This window comes from Orcinus orca, chromosome 2 (assembly GCF_937001465.1).
Source record: "Orcinus orca chromosome 2, mOrcOrc1.1, whole genome shotgun sequence".
Lineage (NCBI taxonomy): Eukaryota > Metazoa > Chordata > Mammalia > Artiodactyla > Delphinidae > Orcinus > Orcinus orca.
In genome coordinates this window covers 11211278-11233005 of record NC_064560.1, presented here as the reverse complement: position 1 = coordinate 11233005, position 21728 = coordinate 11211278, and the positions used below count along the sequence as shown (strand labels likewise).

Genomic DNA, 21728 nt, shown 5'->3' with positions numbered 1-21728 from the left:
CAGGGATTAAACCTGGGCCCCCTGCATTGGGAGCGTGGATTCTTACCCACTGGACCACCAGTGAAGCCCCTATAGAGAAAATCTTAAAAGCAGATATAAAAAAAATTTGCGTTCAAAAAATCAATAAACCAAAATAGGAGAATGAAGTCCAGGGAGCCCCATGTTTTGCACTGCTTTTCGCCTTGAGGCAAATTCTGCTTCCAAAGTAAAGGCTGAGACTGAGAAGCTGTTCACGGCCTCCCTCAGTCTCCAAGGGTCAGGGACACAAACATGGACGTTGGGGTCCAGCAAGGAAGAGGGCCCTGGAAAACACTATATGCTTTCAATTGGGCCTCCCAAGGAGTACAACATGTGAGTAGGGCTGCAAAGGTAGAAGCCCAGCCCTGTTCTGCCAAAGAGAACACAGATGACTGCCAGCCCCAGCCTGGACCCACCATCACGTTCACACTTGCCACTCCCCCGCCCTCCGAAGCAGGACTCCTCTAAGGGACAGCGTTGGTTTGGGGACTCCTCTCTGGCCCAGCACCTTCTGAGAACTGTGCTGCAGTCAGGGCCTTCCTACCAAATCCTCTTTTCCTCTCTTCTTTGTATCACAGTCTTAAGTCTTCCCCGTCCTTTCCTGCTCCTTTCTACAGGCATTTCCCCCAATAAATCTCTGCCATGTCTAATCCTGTCTTGCCACCACTTCTGTCTTTGTGTCTGCTTCTCAGGGAACCCAAACTGATACTCCAAATATCAAAAGGACCAAAGTCCACCTTTATGTGAAGCAATCCTTGAACAGCGATGCAAAAATTCTAAATAAAACAGAAAGCCAAAACTGGTAATATATAAAAAGTACATACATTAGGAACAATCTTGGTTTAGTTCTGTAATGCAAAGTTGGTTTAACATTTAAAAAAGAAATCAATATAATTCACTATATTGAGACTAAAGGGAAAAAAAATCAAATGTTTATTCCAAAAGATGCAGAAAAATTCAAAACTCATTCATGGGAGAGATACACCACATTCGTAGATTGAAAGATTCAATACCTCAAATATTTTCAAATATTCAACACTGTAAATAATATAAAACCAATCAAAATTCCAGAAGAATTTGTGTGTGTGTGTGTGTGTTACTATAAATGGACAAGAACAGCCAATCCAATCTTGAAAACAAAATTGGAAGACTTACTCTACCTAATAGCAACACATTATATAACTACAGTAATTAAGATCACAGTCTTGCAGCAAAGAAAGTGACCAATGGAATAGAACGGAGTTCAGCAAACTTTTCTGTAAAGGGCCAGATGGTAAATATTTTAGCCTTTGCAGGACTCATACAGTCTCTGTCGCATATTCTTTTTTTTTAAACAACCCTTTAAAAATATAGAACTATTCTTAGTTTGGAAACTGTACAAAAATGAGCCACATGCCGACCCTTGGAATAGAATATGGTCCAGAAACAGACCAAAACATATATAAACACTGTATGATCAAGGTGGTATTACAGAGCAGTAGAAAAAATAGACTTTTCACTAAATAGTGCCAGGCCAAATGCATATCAGTATGGGGAAAAATTAACCTTGATCCCATACCACATATAAAAATAATCAATTACAAGTGAATTGTAGATTTAATTGTGAATGACAAAACAATACAGCATCTCGGAAGATAACACAGGAGAATATCTTCGTGACCGTGGAGTAGAAAAAAATTTCTTCAATAGCACTCAAAGTTTTAACCATAAAAGAAAAGACTGATAATTTGGACTACATTAAAATTAGGAACTTCCCTTTATCAAAATTACTAATAAGAAATTGAAAGGCAAGTCACAGCTGAATATCTGCTAAATATATAACTAATAAAATCTTCATCAAAAATATTTAGACTCCTACATATGAATTATTTATAAAGCACAGATAGCTAATAATCAAATAAAAGGTAATCGACTTCATCAGTGTCAAGAAAGTTTAAATTAACCCACTCCACTACACACTCACTAGAACGGATAAAATTAAAAAGACTGACAAATGCCAAGTGTTAGTGATGATATGGAGCAAGTGGAATTCTCATACCCTGTTGGTGGCTGTGTAAATCGGTATAATCACTTTGGAAAACTTTTTAGCAGTATCTACTAAATGTGATTGTATGCATACCTATGAGTCAGTAATGCCATCCCTAGATATATATACCCACCAGAAATGAGGACATTTGTGTACAAAGTACGTGTAATAAGATGGCTCACAGTTGCACTGTTTGAAATAGGTAAACACTGGAAAAAATCTAAATGTCCATCAACAGTAGACTGAATAAATTGCATATGTTCTTTTTGTTTTAAATCAACTTTATTATAATTTACCTAAGATAAAATGTACCCATTTAAGTACACAGTTCCTAAGTTTGGACAAATGTACACACCCATGCAACCACCACCACAATCAAGATATACAAGCCCAAAACTTCCCTTGTGCCTCTTCCTAGTCAATTCAGGCAACCACAGATCTGTTTAGATTTGTCTTTCCTGGAGTTTCACATAAATGGAATCAGACAGTATGCACTCTTTTTGCACTTGACTTCTTCACTAATCAAAATGAGTTTGACAGGAAAAGCGTGAGCAATAAACATAGATAAATTAAATTTCATCAAAAGTTAAAATTTTGTGCATCAAAGGACATTATCAAGAAAATAAAAAGACAACCTACAGAATGAGAGAAGATCTATGCAAATCATGTATCTGATAAGGGCCTAGTATCTAGAATATATAAAGAATACTTCCAACTCAAAAACAAAAAGACAAACAGCCCAATTAAAAAAATGGGCAATAGATTTGAACAGACATCTCTCCAAAGAAGATATAAAAATGGCCAACAAGCCCATGAAAATGCTCAACATCATTAGTTATTAAGGCAATGCAAAGCAAACCAAAATGAAACACCACTTCATACTCGATAGGTTGGTTATAATAACAAAAATGGAAAATAACACGTGTTGGTGAGGATGTAGAGGAACTGGGGTCCTCATATATTGCTGATGGGAATGTAAAAATGGTGCCGGTACTACGGAAAACCGTTTAGCGGTTCCCCAAAATGTTAAACATAGAATCACCATATGACCCAGCAATTCCACTCCTAGATATATACCTCAAAGAATTTAAAATAGGAATGCAAACAAACACTTGCACATGCATGTTCATAGCAGCACTAATCACAACGGTCAAAAGGTGGAAACAGCCCAAATGTCCATCAGTGGATGAATGGATAAACAAACTGTGGTATATACCTACAATGTAATATTATTCAGCCATAAAGAGGAATGGAGTACTGATATATGTGACACACAGACAAACCTCAAAAACATTACACTAAGTGGAAGAAGCCATATGAAAAAGGTTGCATATTGTATGATTCCATTTATATGAAATATCTAGAATAGGTTAAATCCATGGGGACAGAAAACAGATTGGTGGTTGCCAGGGACCTGGGGGAGGGGAGAACAGTGAATGACTGCTTACTGGACATGGGTTTTCTTTTGGGGTGACGGAATGTTTTGGAACTAGATGGAGGTGGCAGATGCACACTGCATACATGTCCTTTAATTCTCTACTAAATGTCACTGAATTGGTCACTTTAAAAGGGTGAATTTTATGTTAGGTGAATTCCACCTCAAGAAAATAAATGCTTTTGAGACTGATCCAAGATGGCCTGTGTAGTCCATTATATGGATATACCACAATTTGGTCATCAATTCATATGTTGATTAATATTTAGGTCGACTCAATCCAGTGCTTATTCAATATGAATAATTTGAACATTTCTGTACAAATATTCTTGCAGGCATGTTTCATTTATCTTGGGTAAATACCTATAAGTGCTCTTATCATTTCACAAAAACAAGTAAAAAAAAACAAAAAAAGTGTTATCAGTCATAATATAACTGAACCAAAGATGAAAACCAACTGCAGACATTAAAGCAATGATGCTTTATCCTTAAGCCCAGCAGATTTAAGCCAACAGTACATATTCAATTATGAAGATAAAGAAGAAAACTAAAGAACAAGTATGATATGCTAATTCTATGTTAACAAAATTATACCTGAATTTTGAATCAGTGATTTTTTTACTTTTCTGTTTTTTGGGGGTTTTTTTTGGCCGCATTGGGTCTTCATTGTTGTGCACGGGCTTTCTCTAGTTGCAGCGAGAGGGGGCTACTCTTTGTTGTGGTGCACAGGCTTCTCACTGCGGTGGCTTCTCTTGTTGTGGAGCACGGGCTCTAGGTGCACGGGCTTCAGTAGTTGTGGCTCGCGGGCTCTAGAGCACAGGCTCAGTAGTTGCGGCGCACGGGCTTAGTTGCTCTGTGGTATGTGGGATCTTCCTGGACCAGGGCTCGAATCCATGTCCCCTGCATTGGCAGGCGGATTCTTAACCACTGCACCACCAGGGAAGTCCCCCAGTGATTTTTTTAATACTGCTTGACTTCCAAGGGAACAGAACCCTCTTTCTTTCACATTTTCAAGAATGAATTATGTGAGAGTAAAGTTCTTTCTGAGAAGCTGGGGTGGGAATTGAGAGAAAACTCTAGAATCAAACTGTCCAACTCTACCACTTGCTAGTTAGACACTTTGTGCCTCAATTTCCTCATCTTAAAAGTGGAGATGAGGGCTTCCCTGGTGGCACAGTGGTTGAGAGCCCGCCTGACGATGCAGGGGACACGGGTTCGTGCCCCGGTCCGGGAAGATCCCACATGCTGCGGAGCGGCTGGGCCCGTGAGCCATGGCCGCTGAGACTGCGCGTCCAGAGCCTGTGCTCTGCAACGGGAGAGGCCGCAACGGGAGAGGCCACAACAGTGAGAGGCCCGCGTACCACCAAAAAAAAAAAAAAAAAAAAGGAGATGATAATAATATCCACCCCAGAAAGTTGTTGTGATGATTAAATGAGTTAATCCATGCAGAGTCTTAGAACAGCACCTGGCACATTGTAAGTTAGCTGCTTCTGCCACCCAGTCACTACCACCATCATCACCATCACCACCATCATCGTCCTCATCACCACAATCACAGCCATCATCACCATCACCATCATCACCATCACCCCATCACCATCATCCCGTCACCATCATCACCAGCATCATCTTCATCATCATCATCACCATCAGCATCTCCCCATCACCAGCACCACCAGCATCACCACCACCATCATCACCCCGTCACCATCATCATCGCCCCATCACCAGCATCATCACCACCACCACCATCTTCATCATCATCACCACCACCATCATCATTTCTACTTTGTAAAATATCTTCAAGACAGTTTAAGACACCTGTGGTTGTTCAACTGAACAGCACTAGAAGTTAATAAAAATATGCAGCTAATTAGTATATTTACCTAACTACCAGAGAAACTCAAAGCTCAAATAATTTACCTGTCAATACAGTTAAAAATGGATCCTAAGGGGTTCAGTTAATGTGCCTTCCCAAAGACATCATGAGATCTGTGAAGCCCACTCGGTTAGTATTGCTACATTTCAAAAGTAACATGAACACAATTCTGACACCCTACCACCACACCACAGACCACAGACCTACCCATAATAAGAATTTCTTCTTCCAACCAATTTTCAGGTCCATAATTTAGCGTTATATTATCCTGAGGGAATAGGTTTTCAATCTATTAATGGAAATCAATGGCATAAAATATACTCAATTTTCTCAGCTCCAGAGAATTTAGATCTTCATTAAACTGAAGAACATTTGATCTCTAAACATAGTGAGTGCTGTTCATTAAACGATGAACTAGGCCAATTACATTTCTCTCTTAGGGAATTTGGAATTATGATGATGAGAGAAGAAGGAAGGAAGAAGATACAGTTAGGGTTGTTCCTTCTACAGAGGTCAGCATGTGAGACAATCATGTATAATCAAAATTATCTGTGAACATCATTTAAACCATCCTGTAAGTAGCAGAGTTTAGGCCCTTGGAGGATCATATGCCAAGATTTTGTTGCTGTTGTCTGTGTTGTTACTCTGCATTTAGTTACTTTCCAGGTCCTAATTCTGGTGTCTGGGGCACCCTGGGTATCCTACAGCACTTGACTTTGAATTTGGAGATGTCTTATTTGTTTCTTAGAATTAACACATCTTTCCTAAGGTGGCCTGGCAGGGGCGGGGGGTTCTATGTCTTGCCACCAAACTATCCTTCATTAGAAAACTCTAACACGGACTACAGAGCCGTTTGTCAGAAGTGACCGCAATCACAAAATACAAATTTTTACTACTGAGAAAGTATATAGAATTCCCAGATACTTTTTTTTTCTACTATTAACATGCTTGAATATAAAGTTTAATGCCAAAGTAGAAATCCACCAGTTATTGAGCATCTAACAAAATGACATACACATTTTAGAATACTGGAAGTGTCCCTACAACTAAGCTGAGGTAGACTTTTTCTCATAGAATAAGTAAAGGAGAAATAATGGTAATTACAAACCTTCTATTATTCTTATTTTGATTATTTATGAATTTATGATTTAAGGGACAACAGGACGTCAGCAAGATGGCAATTATCCGCCAGCATTATTATCACCAAGAAGTATTTTTCTACCTTGACGGCCTTTCTCTTGTAAACAGTATTTGCATTATAGCACAGAAAACTAACCAACAAGAAAGAAAAATAACTTTTAAAACACAAGAGAGGACACATATATACAAGATATGAGAAATAATATATAACAGAATGGAAAAGCTGGGTAAAGAGAATAATCGGAAAAGTGACTGGCAAGAGACTCCACTGAGGTAAAAAAGGAAAGAACACCAAACAAGACCTTTCAACCGTTCCACAGAATTCTGGCAACACAGCAGGATCTCTTAGGAGCTTGAATAAAATTCTGGGAATTCTTTTCTCTCCAGTGATTCTAGGCTCTGACTCGGATCATTATACCGGAGGTTGGGATTCTATTTCATTAAACAAAATTCATATAAAAGGATCTCGTAATCTCAGTACGCTTGAAAATAAGTCTGAAAAGGAAATGAGACTATAAAATAAATATCGAAACATTCAGGGTGAGTCAAAATAATAGATTACGTGTCATCTGTCTCTAAATAGGTTGTATTTTTTAAACAGATCTATAAATAATTGTTCACAAGTCAGAACATATTTTTCACATAGAATATGTTCTGACGGATGATCTGATCAGTTTATCTGAAATGGTATTATGAGTACTAAACGTAAGCTAAGTAGGCCTCTGTAGACCAGCCTGTGACTCCCACTGCCAACGGGGATGACGAAAGCAAGCCTGGCCCAGGGAGGCAAAAGGACACAGAGAACTAGGAACTCTTTAAACTCATTTAACTTTCCAGGTCCACTGCCAGCCAGCTATTCAGAGTCCAGTAACAAGTGGTGGGTGCTCCTATAAGATGTCTGGGGCCTCTGAACTTGGTGTTTCCCTGACTTTTTTGTGAATTCTTTGTCTTTAAGTGTTCACAAATATGGAACAGGCTTCCTTGTTTTTTGGGTTTTTTTCCCCTTTTTGGCCGCGCCATGCAGCATGTGGGATCTTAGTTCCCCGACCAGGGATCGAACCTGCACTCCCTGCATTGGGAGTCCTAACCACTGGACCGCTAGGGAAGTCCCCCATGTTTCCTTGTTTTTAACTTTCTCAATGCGGAGACATTTCACAGAGTTAATTTCCTAGCATAGTAAATATACCCTATATTTATCTACTAATTCTTGACCCTATGTAAGTCAAACTATTTTTTTAAGCTAACAGATATAAAATCGCACAGTTTAAAGAAGATGGGCTTCAGAGTTATAGATGCCTGATTTGGAAGTCCAGCTCTGTCACTTAGCTGTGTGATCTTGGGCAAGTTACTTTACGTCTTTTTCAGCCTCAGTTTCCTCGTCTACAAAATGGGAATACTGTCTCACACCTCACAGCATTACAGTGACGATTAAACAGCATAATAACATATATTATGATTCCTACTATAGATTAAGTCCTCAATCAGATATTAATTTCTACCACCCTCAAAAAATTAAAAATCAGGGCTTCCCTGGTGGCGCAGTGGTTGAGAGTCCGCCTGCCGATGCACGGGACACGGGTTCGTGCCCCGGTCTGGGAAGATCACACGTGCCGTGAAGCGGCTGGGCCCGTGAGCCATGGCCGCTGAGCCTGCGCGTCCGGAGCCTGTGCTCCGCAACGGGAGAGACCACAACAGTGAGAGGCCCGCGTACCGCAAAAAAAAAAAAAAAAAAAAAAAAAAAAAAAATTAAAAATCAAGTAGTTCTCCTTTCAGGTATATTACAAACATATCATAAAATTATTTCTTTAGGTATTCTCATATCTTTTTATAGTGTTCTTCTTAGGAAGAAAACCATACAGATGTTCTGAACTTTATAAATAATCTTACTTTGATGGACCTGCTTCGTAAGAGGTAAGGTGCTTGAATTTGTATTTTTCTTATTTTAAAACCTCAGTTACGTTGTGTTTATTTTAATTCTTCTATTGGCCTTTTAAATTAAATTGTTAAACTAGCTTATAATTATTTTCTCCCTCAATCTGTTGGATTCCTGATGATAAGATTATTACATTTCAATTATTTACATTCTTTGATTTTTTTTCTTTTAGCTATTTTATCTTCTAGTTATTAACATACTGATTGACTCTATATTTTCTTAAACTAACATTTCTCTTACTCATGATTACTCCTTCATTGACAACATGCAATGCCAGTAGAATGGCCAGATAATTTAACCTCAAACTATAGCGGTAACTCAATTCAGATCAAAATTCAGTTGTGAGGTATCATAATCATGAAAGATCACTGGATATGTAGTCCTTAATATCCATTCTTCTAAATGGTCTGAGTATTGTCACCAGATCAAGCCAGACTCTTGGGGACCTGTACAGTCGGGCCATTGTTTTGGTATCCATCACTATAACCCAAGGTTTCTCAACACTGGCACTATTAACATTTGGGCCGGATAATTCTTTGGGGTGGCGGGGGTGGGAAGGGGGGTGTCCTGTGCATTGTAGGATTCTTACCAGCATCTCTGGCCTCTCCCTGCTAGATGCCAGCAGCACACCCTCCCCCCACCCTAACTGCGACAACCAACACTGCCATGTGTTCCCTGGGGAGCAAATCTGTCCCCAGTTGAGAAGTTCTTTACACTAAATTGGACCGTGGGGTTTTGAAACAGCTTACGTTGAGAAATCTCTTTAAAAACAGTCATATAAAGGGATGGTACTGAGGATGTTACCTACTATATTATTCTTTGTTTCCATTAGGAGGAACCATAGGAGAAATGTGTCTCAGACCTCAGGGCAAACCAGGTGTTGTTTTCTTATGGATAATGTGAATCCTTGGCTAATCCTTAAATAATAATCCATCCTTCCTTCCTTCCTTCCTCCTTCCCTCCCTTCCTCCCTCCCCCTCCCCCTCCCTTCCTTCCTTCTCTCCTTCTTTCCTTCTCTCACTCTCTCTCTCTTTTTTTCTTGCCATTGGAAAAGCTCAGAAGCAAATTTATAGCCCATTTTGGTAACAGTGTAGGATCTGCAGCACGTATTTATGTGGACTAAACCTCTCAAATGTCAGTTTAATTCATTTTTCCCCCATGAACGTTTTAATCTTATTTTTATCTTACTATAATACATGCATGTGTACACAAACACTTTTTTGAATGAGATTAAGTATAAATTAATAAATAAAATGGTATTTAAACTGTAATTTTTCCCAGCAGATGACACCCTTTAGTCTCACTTTATCATGCCTCTCCAAATCTCCTTCTGTTAGATCTAGATCTTCCAAGTTTTCCCTTACAAATGTTTAAGTCTATTATCTCCAGTCAAAGCATATAATGAAATGTCACTTCAGTGAATGGATATGTCAGAAATATAATCATCTGCAGAATAAAGTTTTATAACTAAGTCCCTCTACATTTATTAGCAGTATATCTCTCCCAGTAGAAACTAGAACATGACAGGCATGAAATTCTAGGCGCTGTGTGTCTGGTAGGTAGTCCAGGCATCAGTACATCACTCTGTAGGATGATGGGGAGACAGAGGACCCACGTCTTCTTTTCTCTTGCCTATCGTGGTTTTGTCAGTCTTCCCTTTCCCCACTAAGGCCAAGTAACATTTGGAATCCATCCTGAGCCCTGGTGCACGACAGATGGTGACCTTGTGCAAGGAGTGGCCCATCTTGCACAACGGTGACAACTATGAAGGGTCCTACCTCACCCTACACACTCATTACTTTTGATAGTGCTGAAAGAAACCATTTTCCTCTCAGTTTAACCCTTAACATAACCATTCCAAGACCTCAAATCAGAGATGGGTATCATAAAGGTTCATCAACAGGTGAGTGGATAAACAATTTATGGTCTATGCAAGCAAGGGAAAAACCACTCAGCAAAATAAGTAGTACTATTAGTACCTACACTTACAAAGTGGTGAATCTCAAAACTACTACGCCAAAGAAGACGGGCTGAGAAGACGTATCTTTGAAAGATACAAAGAGTACACATTGTATTATTCCATTTATAAGCAATTCTAGAGGAGGCAAAACTCATCTATAGTGACAGAAAGCAGCTCAGCGATTGTCTAGGGCCAGCAGAGTGTTGACAGCAAAGCCATACAAGGGAACTTTATGGAATGACTCAAAGGTTCTTTTTGATATCACATCTTGATTGGAATGGTGGTTTCCCGTTACATATTTATCACAACAAAACCTGAAGTATAACAGTACACTTAAATTACGTGCAAATGGGTACTCTTGCTAAAAATGCATCACTTCAAACTAATAATAAGAAAACATCAAGACAAAACCAAACTGAAAGACATTCAAAATAACTGATCAGTGCTACTCAAAATTATCAAGCCCGTGAATTACAAGGAAAGACTGAGGCACTGTCACAGACTAGAAGAACCAAGGGGGTGTGGCAAATGAATGCAATGTGAACTCCGGGAACAGAAAAGGGGAAAAATCCAAATAAATCCTGCAGTTTAGATAGGAGTGCCTTAATTTTGTTAACTGTACCATAGTTACGTTTTTAACACTAGGGGAAGTTGAATGAAAGATATATGGAAACTTTTCACTATTTTTACAACTTTTTAAACATCTAAAATTATATAGAAATGTTTTCTAGATGGGTGCTTTTTATTGTGTATAAATTTTAATTCATTGAAGTTCATACAAGATTGAAACAAAAATAAATGGCAGTTTTTAAGAAATAACCCCATCCCCAGCCTTTAAGTTCATTAAATATGTTTAAATCAAGAGTAAGACTAACTACAAGAACCAAAATACTCTACTTCTCAATATTTGAACCAATAAATCTAGCAGATGAAACACACACTAAAAGAATCACTAAATTTAAAAGATTACTAATTGAATAAAAAATCTCAGAATTACTTCCCTCAGAATCATGATACGTTCCCCCACATAATCACTAATATATAAATGACAATAAAATCGTCACACAAATTATGGTGACACAATGGAATCCATAAAATTTTGAAGTCTACGGTAAAAACGTTTAATTTCTATGACTCTCACATCTAAGGACTGTTGTTATATATTTGGACTCCAAAAACTATATCATCTCATTGAATATTACTTAAAGACTGGAAGGGCATGGGTAAAAAAACATTCAGAGAAAAATTAAACCTTTTATAACATACCTCCTCTGTTGCCATTTTCTTCATCCTACAAAATAAAAACATATATATTCATATATGAATAATGTTTGTAACTGGTAAAATCACAGTGAGGCTCAATTCAAGTCAAACTGCCCTCCCCAAAATGTGCCAATTACAGTCTCACAAACAGTGCCTCTTGCCAGAAGGAGGAAGCGGTCACACACAGAGATGCGAAGGCTGTAGGTAAAGCCAATTTATGAGGACAACAGAAGCTTCTGACATACTGAGTGTAAGATGTCTAAAACGGACATCCGCGGAGAGCTGTCAGAAGTAAACAGCTGTACAGAGAGGGCCAGGCTGGTCATCACTTATGTACTATACATCGAAAAATGGGCCTTTAAAGGCTATTACAGGACCCAGAACTGTCTTTGGACACATTGGCTCCAAATTGGTATATATTTAAAACCTTGAGCTTTATCTATTTGGTTGCTTTCATTGCTACCAGGCTGTCTTGCTGCCATGTTATCTACCTCTAGCTGGGAAATTAGAAAAGCAACTTTGAAAAACTAGCATAAAAATACATTTATTCAAATATTTGTTGAGCCTCTACCATACAAAAACTACAATGTACTGCAGAAAGAAAAACAGAGATTTAGTGAAGGGCTGATAATTTGTTATATAATTTTTGACCTTTATTTTGGCTGCCCAAATACATGGTTTTTTCCTGGTTATATGCTCTGTTCTGAGACTGCCAAGGTTGCTAGATACATAATAAAGACGTTGTATTAACTGCACATTTTCTGAAAGCTCTACAATATTAATTTTTATATACTCCTTTGAAGTGAATGATCAAATTTTTATAACTGAAAAGATTTCAATAAATATTATCCATGTAAAAGGTACAAGACAGACCTATTTGCAAGAACATCTGTGTTAAATAACAGCATTAATAGCTGAGGTTTAATGAGCAATTATTGTCTGCCAATTCCTGTACTAACTGTTTTATATGTATTATATCACTTAACACAGCCACAGTGAGAAAAGTGCTGTCACTGTCTATTAGGAGACTAACCCAAGGTCACAAAGCTAACAAGGGCAGAGATGGGACTCAAACCCAGGCCCTTTTGACTCCAAAGATTGTGTTAGCAGCTACACTGTGCCTCTAAAATTTCTAGAAATATTTTCCGATTATAACAATAATAATAATGCATTTGAAATCCGTGTTTAGTAAAATCATCTTATAAAAACTGTACTATCTACATCATCATGATCCAAAGCTCTTCTTCAAAACAAAACCAAAAGACAAAAAATAAAATTCAGTCTTAATATGTAATTAACGCAAGGGACTTAAATTTTCAACTACTTTCACATGTGACCTAACACCTAAGTTTTACTATTTAAGACATTTAAATATAAAGGAGATTCTTAGGGAATCCAGTTCAACTGCTTTATACATTTCAGGAACACCAAACTGGTCAATTTTAATTCTAAAGATAGCAATTATTCAATTCTTAAAAACTCTTTAGTACTTTTAAAAGCTTATCTTATAAGACATTTTCCTAGATAGAAATATTTAAGAAAGATATAATAAAAAAAGTGTGGCCTCCAGAAGCAATTTGACACTATGTTTTAGAAGACAGCCCAAGATTCACAGATATTTAGAATTAGAAAGGACTTTCTAATCTTCTAGTACAATCCCCTCGAATTAGAATGGAAATCTAGAAGCCAAAAGAAGTTAAGTGGCTTGGCCAAAGTCTTCGAAGTCTTCTGAATGCCATTATTTGCATTACACTGTTGAACAACAGTTAAGCATCAGGCATTCACGTTGGCCAAGTTCAAATCCTAGGTCCACCACTTACTCATTATATGACTCAGACCAGTTTCCATATCTATTATATGAGGTTAATAATAAACTGATATAATGCTCATAAAGAACACAGAACAAGTACTCAGGATGTCAGCTGCCATTATAATGATTCCATCCGCTGCTTATTAGACCATGTTCCTATATGTTGAAGCATATTAGTGTAATGCACTCTAGTGAGAAGCTGTGTTTTTAAATTCTGACTTGCCATCATATTACCTATCTGAAAGTTAAGTATCAGTCTAATTCTAATAATTTTTTATAACTGTCCAAATATTTTAACGAACTATAATATTTCCTCTGCATGCTCAGCCTAGAAAGCTCAACCACCTTTCTAGATATTAGAAAAACAGCTACACATTAGAAAAAGTAGAGTGAAGTTTAGAATTAGAAGTTCTAGTAAAAAAGATTTGGAGTTCATAATCAGTATGACCTTTCAGAGGAGATTAAAGTGTTTGTTCTAGAAGGTAAAAAATATCTAAAAGATGGAAAAGAATATAATAAAAATGCAGATATGACACGATTCTTTTAAGATAGAAAGAAGGCAGGATGAGAGGAAGACAAGAAGGAGACAGGATTTGCCTTGTGTTCTACTTTAATTACTTCTCTTACCTTATATGAAAATTGAATTGCAGACTCTGGGGGATAAACAATAAAATGCCTTAATGTAAAACCAAAGCCTTGGGATGTTCTTTTCAACATAACTGTTTTGGGACCTGGCCAGGAGAATGTTTCATCTTCGGATGGTGATACAGTTTCACTTTGTTCTTTTCCATCTTTACTTTTTGATACCTAAAATGAAAAGATGTTTAAAAGTTAACTATGTAACACAATATACTTCATCATTTGGGGAAAAATTTATGTGTAAAAATGTAATACCTGAGTGCAGAAAGGAACTTACTGGAGAACAAGAACCATATTCTGATGCATGAACTATACATGGTACAACAAATCATGCGGATTACCAAAAACTCAATTTTTTTCCTCCAGTGGGATGCTATGAAAAGTTAATCAGAAGCAAGAAAGAACTCTGGGAAATGAGAAATATAATGGCTAAAATTTTAAATGCAATAGATGGAATGAAAGACAACACAAAATCTCACAGAGCACTAAGGACTAAGAAACAGAAACTATGAAAGAAGAGACATGAAACTGTTGCAAGTAAGAACACTAAACATGTTATCAGTCCAATGGCAGCAAAGGATATTAGAAAATAAGAGCTAAGGCTTCAGGTTCTGAGCGTAAATTCGGTACCCACATAGATAATCCTTCCAATATCCTGGCTTTCCAGTTCTCTGCTATCTCTCTCCAACTCTTGGCTTTTATCTGCTCATGAGTAAAAACCCTCTGCAATCTCAGATCAAGGAGCCCACCCTGCATCCCGCTCACATGCCAACCCTTACGATTCTTCCATCTGAAGCTGACCCTACACCCGTCCCTCACTGCCCCACGTCCTCAGCTCTCTCTTAAACCAGCTTCAGTTCACTCCTTTGCCTTTCCCTCACTTCCTCAAAGTCACCTGAGAAGACCTCACCCTGGATAAATCAACATGACCTACTCTGGACCTGCATGCACGCACGTGGCCAAACATGGGTGGAGAAAAACAGAAAATTAAGCCGACGGCTTTCCCTCTAAGTTCATGACCGCTAACCTCAAGCGAGCCTTCAGTGTTGTCTGTCCATTTCTCTCCAGTCCATTCATCCAAGACGACCATTTCATCCCTTCTCCCCCGCCCTCACTTGGGGCTGATGACCTTGCTTTCATTACACCGAAAACACACAAGCAAGACAGTGAGAGCTTAGTCGCTGGCCACATCTCCCCGCCTACCTGCAACTGTGCCACGTTCCCGTTTCCCTCCTGTGACAACGGCTGCACTGCCCATTGTTCTAAGGCCCCAGCACTTATGGACTAGATCCTATTCTCTCTTCCTAGACAAAGACATGGTCCCAGCGATTCTCCCCTCGCTCTTTTACATCGTGTTTTCTCTTCACGACATCATTCCCGTTGGTGCATGTGTACATTTTCTAAGTTCTTTAATCTTAAAACAACAACACAAATCCTTTCTTGACCACAGCCCTCGCCAGCTTCCACTTTGTCTTTCTGCCTATCTTTACAGGAAAACCTCTTGAAAGTTGTCTACTCTGCTATATCTCCAATTATTTTTCTCCCATTTGTCTCTTAAATCCCCTTAAATCAGGCTGTTGCCTCCCTAATTCCCAGAAACTGCTCTTGTCAAGGTCCCCAAAAACTTCTACGTCTCTGAATTGAATGATCAATTCTCAGCCCTCGTCTTCTGTGACCACTCCTGCCTGAAAAACTTCCCCACGTGACTTCCCACACCGAATCTCCTCCTAACTGCCGGGATTCTGCTCAGTCTTCTTCGCTACCTCATCAACTGCTCCACTTCTGAATTTTGGAATACCTAGGACTCAGCCATGGACCCTTCTACCTCTGCTCTGGCTTTCGGTGATTTCCCCAATTTTTATCTCTAGCCCAGACATCTCCCCAATCTAACAGGCATCTCAAACTTAACATGTCTACCTTGCTGCTAAGATTTTGTATGAAATTACAATTCCAAGTTCATCTCAGCAGTTTTGAAATGTCACCTTTATCAAACGACAAATACTTGAATGTGCTTGATTCCATTACATTTTTTATTATGCTCCTCTAGTGAATCTTGTCTATTCTTCCACAATGATTTGCTTAACATGAAGGTATTTAAACTTAAAAATGCTCCTGGAAGCAATTTTTCAAGAGACTTCTAAATCCTGAACATTTTCATCATTAGTCAATATTTGGGTTGTTACTAGTTAGCTATTTTATCAATTTCATGTTCTTTTCCATTTGGGAAGACACTAGATAGTAACATTTCCCAGCCAAACCTGCAATAGGGGAGGCTGTGATCAAGTGCTATCCAACAGAATGGAAGTATTATAAATATACAAAAATGAACAGTATTTCTACACACTGACAATAGGCACTTGGAAACTGAGATGTTTAAAATATACCATTTAAAATGTGAAAAACTAGGACCTCCCTGGTGGTCCAGTGGTAAAGAACCTGCCTTATAATGCAGGGGACGCGGGTTCGATCCCTGATCAGGGAACTAAGATTCCACATGCCGCAGGGCAACTAAGCCCACATGCCACAACTACTGAGCCCACGTGCTCTGGACCCCACGTGCCACAACTAGAGAGAGAAAACCCAGATGCCACAACTAGAGAGAAACCTGGGCACCGCAACAAAGAGCCCACGTGCTACAACTAAAGACCCGATGCAGCCAAAAATAAATTAAATAAATAAATAATATTTTTTTAAAAAAATAAATAAATAAAATGTGAAATACTTAGGTATAAATATGACAAAAAATTTGCCAGACCTGTACATTGTAACTCCAAAACACTGCTGAGAGATTTAAAGAAAATCTAAATAAATGGAGAGATACACCATGTTCATGGTTCAGAAGACTCAGTATTGTTACAATATCAACCCTCCCCAAATTGATCTATAGATTCAATGAAATCCCAGTCGAAATCCCAGGAGATTTTTGTGTAGAGTTGATAAGCTGTTTCTAAAATTCACTTTGAAATGAAAAGGACCTAAACAACCAAAACAACTTTGAAAAAGCAGAATAAAATTGGAGGACTTACAAGACTTCATATAAAGCTACAGTAATCAAGACTCTGAGCCACCGATGGAGACGCTGTACATTTGAAGCTCATTTATCATAAACGCATTTGAGTTTATTCCCCCTTCTAAAACTTGGAGATTTTAAGGGGGAGGGGGAGTAACACCAAACATCAACATGGCGGACTCAAGCCGAGTCTCAAATAACTGCAAAAGCAATCACATGATCAGGTAGAATCTGTAGCATGAAAGTTGCTATTCTGGGCTTAACTATCCAAGTAGTTTAGCCTAAGCTTTAGGCAGTGACTGGATCCTCCTTTTGAGATCCAAATGAGAGAATTATTTATATATGCACGCAAGTTCATTCCCTCCGTGTGTGTGTGTGTGTGTGTGTGTGTGTGTGTGTGTGTGTGTCTCTCTCTCTAAGTTTCTCTGCATCCTCGAGGGCATTTGGTATTGTCATTATTTTTTCTCTTAGCCACTGTGATAGATGTGTGGTGATATCTTGTTGTGGTAATATTTGCATTTCCCTACTGGCCAATGATGAACATCTTTTCCTGTGCTCAGTTGCCATCTCCCTGTGTAATTTTAAAGCACAAAAGAATCTAAGCTATGAGCAATATAAGTGAACCTTTTCCTGTTACATATGAGGAAACTGAGGCCTGGATTATTTAAGTGATTTGTCTAAGATTATTGTTGGCTAGTATCAGGGCAAGAATTAAAATCATGGTTAAATTAAGATCATGGTTTCCTGAATCTGAGGCTAGAATATTTCCCCTGTGTCACATTACTTTTCGTCATCTCTTCTACTGTGCAGTCTGCATAGACTTTTCCCTCCAATAGGTCTTTGATCTAATCTATTATTTTTAAATTTTATTTTTCTGCAGGACTCTAATTTTACTTTACAAACACTTTACATGTATTAAATTTATTTCTAATGTATTATTATGACTTGGCCTCACAGCTCCCAAACATATTCAACTTTTCTTTCCGTTTCCTTTGAACCATATAGATAAGGCTCTTGGATCCCGGTGTCATGCTTCAAGTTTCTGTGTTGAGCCTGTTCTGTCTTGTTCTACTGAGTTCTTTACAAAAATGGAGAAAATGGGATGAAGAGTAAGCAATTTCTTTTTCGCTCCCTGCAAACTAAGATTTCTTGAGGCAACAAAGCTTCGTTGTCTCAATTATTTCAGCCTCCCAAGAACATCACATTGAATCCTCTTTAGTTTCCTTACCTTTTCCCTACAGGAAAGAAGGGTTACAATTCTTTCTACATAAAAAGAGAAGATGAAAAGAAATACACATATGTGCCTTTCTCCCTCCTTCTCTTCCTTACCCACAGAGGCTTTTGATCTGCTGGATTTTATAACAAGGGCAAACTGCAGGCACACAGTGAAGGACACAGCAGTCAGATTTCTCCACTTGAGAAGACCCTTAAAACGTTATCTCTACACGTGTCTCACCTTCCCACCATGAGCACCAATTCATGTACCAACAGCCTCAGCGTGCAAGAAGCCAAGAAGTGGCTGCAACCATAGCAGTCACACTCCTGTGCACTAAGAACTGACATCTGATTCCCTGAAAAGACTTCATAACAAGGTCACCTGCTTGAATAATAACTGAAGGTTAAAAGAAACCGAAATAAAGATAAAAACTAGATATAACAACCAGGCAAAGCAAAGACGACAAAAGTATAGGGGAAAATACTAATCATATAACAATAAAGGTAATAAAAACCTCACAGAAGGGAATGCACACTGGCACGACAGAGCCCTTCGGGATAACAGAAATGTTCTAGAAGTGGATTGTAATGAAAGTTTCACTACTGTATAAATTTACTACAAGCCACCGAAATGTCACTTAACAACAGGTGATTTTTATGGTTTGTAAATTACACTTCAACAAAAATGCTTAAAAAAAAAAAAAAAGTGGCGCAGGTAAAAAGTACAAAGTCTAAATGTTTGCCAGAGGTGAAAGACGCAGGGCTGTCATGAAAGCAAACACAAGAGAGTTAAGAAACAATCCCTGTATACACAGTAACTATATAACCCCTAAGCTATCTTTTGTAATTATTTGTACCTTAAATAGAATGGGATGGCTTCCTAGTATATTCCAGGAATCATTCACGATAAAGCATAAGAAAGTATTATGTTCATCCTAGAAGATCCTAACATTGACTCCATCATATTTCTAAGTTTATAAGCCCTACTCCTATGGGTTACTTGAAAATGTTTTGCTATTTTTTTTTAAATCTTACCACTTATAATATTAGTAGTACCAGTTGCTTAAAGTAAGATTTTTCTGCCTTATTTTAGGGCCATTCTTTCTCGCGGTGATGATTTGAATATGTGAGTCCTTTTCCTTTTTTATAGTTGAATTACTGAACTCTTCTAGTTATGACTGTTATCTGGGCTTGATGTTTTTTCTTTCATTACATGGGGAGATGGCACACACAGGGGGGAAGAGCATGGACTCTGAGCCAGAGTCCCTGGGCCTGGGTCCTTGATGTCTCACCAGCTGTGTGCCTTGGGCATTTGGACCTCGGTTATTCGTCTTCCATACGAGGGTGGTAATAACAGTGCCTACCTCATAAGCTTCTCATGAAGATTAAATGAGTTACAGTTTGTAAAGTGTTTAAAACAGTACATCACACATAGCAAGTACTCTTTTAACTGTTTTTCTAAAACCACAGGGGTCACCAATACAGAAAGGCTTATCTCAAAAGTGTATTACACAATAACACTTGTCACATACTCAGGAGAATACTGTGCAAAACATAGTTTTGTCTGAAGGGGAAAACAAAATCTTGAATAGCCACAAAACTTCCTAGATTTTTATGTACCACAAAAAGTCGGATGGAGATATGGGTTCACTGTGGTTGAGTAACTTGTCAAAACAGCTAGTAAGTGATAGAGCCAACCTACTCTTTCCATTCTATGCCATGAGTGGAGAGGAAATACCATGTGGTTTACATATTTGGACACTGCCTATCTTTAAGCTTCTGTCTCCACAGTCCTAACGCCACAGAGAGTTAATCTCACAGCAAATTATTCCTCACATACTGACTTTCTGTCATGAGACAGAAAGTCTCTACAAATGTTCAGCATGAGGAGATCTTGTGTGTTTAATTAAATAGCTTGTTTGTTTAATTCCAATTGAGTTAAAAGAATCTTGAATAAAGCTCTTTATATGCTACATACACCTGGCAACTCTTGACGTGGAGCTTCTGTTGACGGGGAGTCTCTTTCTTAAAAATTTTTTAAAAAAAATTTTTTTTTTTTTTTTTTGCCAATCCAGGTTGATAACAATTGAAACTACTTTGATGTTGAATATCTAGATGTGTCTAGATGTACTTTTCTAAGAATTAATTCTAGTTCTCAGTAGATATTTTAATATTTAAGAGATGAAAGATGATGGCCAAAGAAATTCTAACACTTTCATGACTTGAAGTTAAAAGATCTAGATGACATTGGTCCAAAATATTTCAATTAAATGCTTGGGCTTAATTTTTAAAAGTATAACTCTTAATTTTTCAGTTTATTGTTTCCTTAGACATTCATTTACACTATCTTTCATATAAGTTGACTGGTGATATGGGTCCTTTCTGCTGCTGTTACCTCTGTAGGTTTCATTTATGGATTGTTTTGAAACAGCTGGTATTTTCCTATGTGATTTCCTTCCCTATTCAAGGTTCTGGTTTCTAATGGAATTTTTATCTAGACAGTACTGTTCTCTCTTCTCTCTCTCTCTCTGATTTACTTTCAGATCCCACCATGTCAAAGACATGAGGTCTTAATTCCACAATTTTAGAACTTCACTCTCATAGAAGATAGGTATTTTAAAATCTGAAGTAAATGAAAAAAATTGGAAAGAATGGTGTAAACTTTCTAGAAATGTTTTATAAATAGCTTAGTTTTGACTACTACTATGACTTTGGAAAGTTATCTCTAATTTTCTTCTGACTATAATCTGTCAATATTATCAGTCTCACAAAATGGTAAAAATCAGAACGTACTTCTCTTCATAAATTATCCATTCAGACCCATTTTCTGGGCATATTCTTGCAGTTGTCTTACTAGTAGTGATGATGGGATTAGATTATACTTACTTCTGTCCCTTGGACCTCCTGTGACTAACAATAAATGTCTTCATGATATTAGAGGAAAGTCTGAGCTTGTTTCCTAAAATAGAGAAATCACTTTCAAGATGACACATTAATGACAATCCTCACTTGTCACTTCTATAACTTTCCATATAATTTGAAAGAATTCATCTTTATTACTGATTCCAGAAGTAAATATGACTGAATCTCACTGGCATATTGTCTGCATTCATTCTTTCATCTTTAATAGCTTCTGACATTACTTCCTAATTCTGTTATCAAAAATATTCACCAGGGCTTCCCTGGTGGCACAGTGGTTGAGAGTCCGCCTGCCGATGCAGGGGACACGGGTTCGTGCCCCGGTCCGGGAAGATCCCACAGGCTGCGGAGCGGCTGGGCCCGTGAGCCATGGCCGCTGGGCCTGTGTCCGGAGCCTGTGCTCCACAACGGGAGAGGCCACAACAGTGAGAGGCCCGCGTACCGCAAAAAAAAAAAAAAAAAAAAATCACTAAAGTAAGGG

The 21728-nt window shown here is 38.1% G+C and overlaps 1 protein-coding gene across 7 annotated transcripts in view; it reads right to left on the bottom strand.

The window, feature by feature from the left end:
• Window positions 1-21728, bottom strand: part of ARHGAP21 (Rho GTPase activating protein 21) — a 168567-nt gene that overhangs the window by 61743 nt on the left and 85096 nt on the right. For 6 of the 7 annotated variants that reach the window (XM_049705364.1, XM_033407881.2, XM_012537147.3 and 3 more), the window contains exons 3-4: window positions 14092-14271; window positions 11658-11682 (exon numbers count right to left, since the gene is read on the bottom strand). The exons of the other annotated variant lie outside the window; for it this stretch is intronic. In XM_049705364.1, the coding sequence (XP_049561321.1) occupies window positions 11658-11682; window positions 14092-14271 (205 nt within the window). The remainder of the gene's footprint in view (window positions 1-11657; window positions 11683-14091; window positions 14272-21728) is intronic. 7 annotated transcript variants of the gene reach the window in all.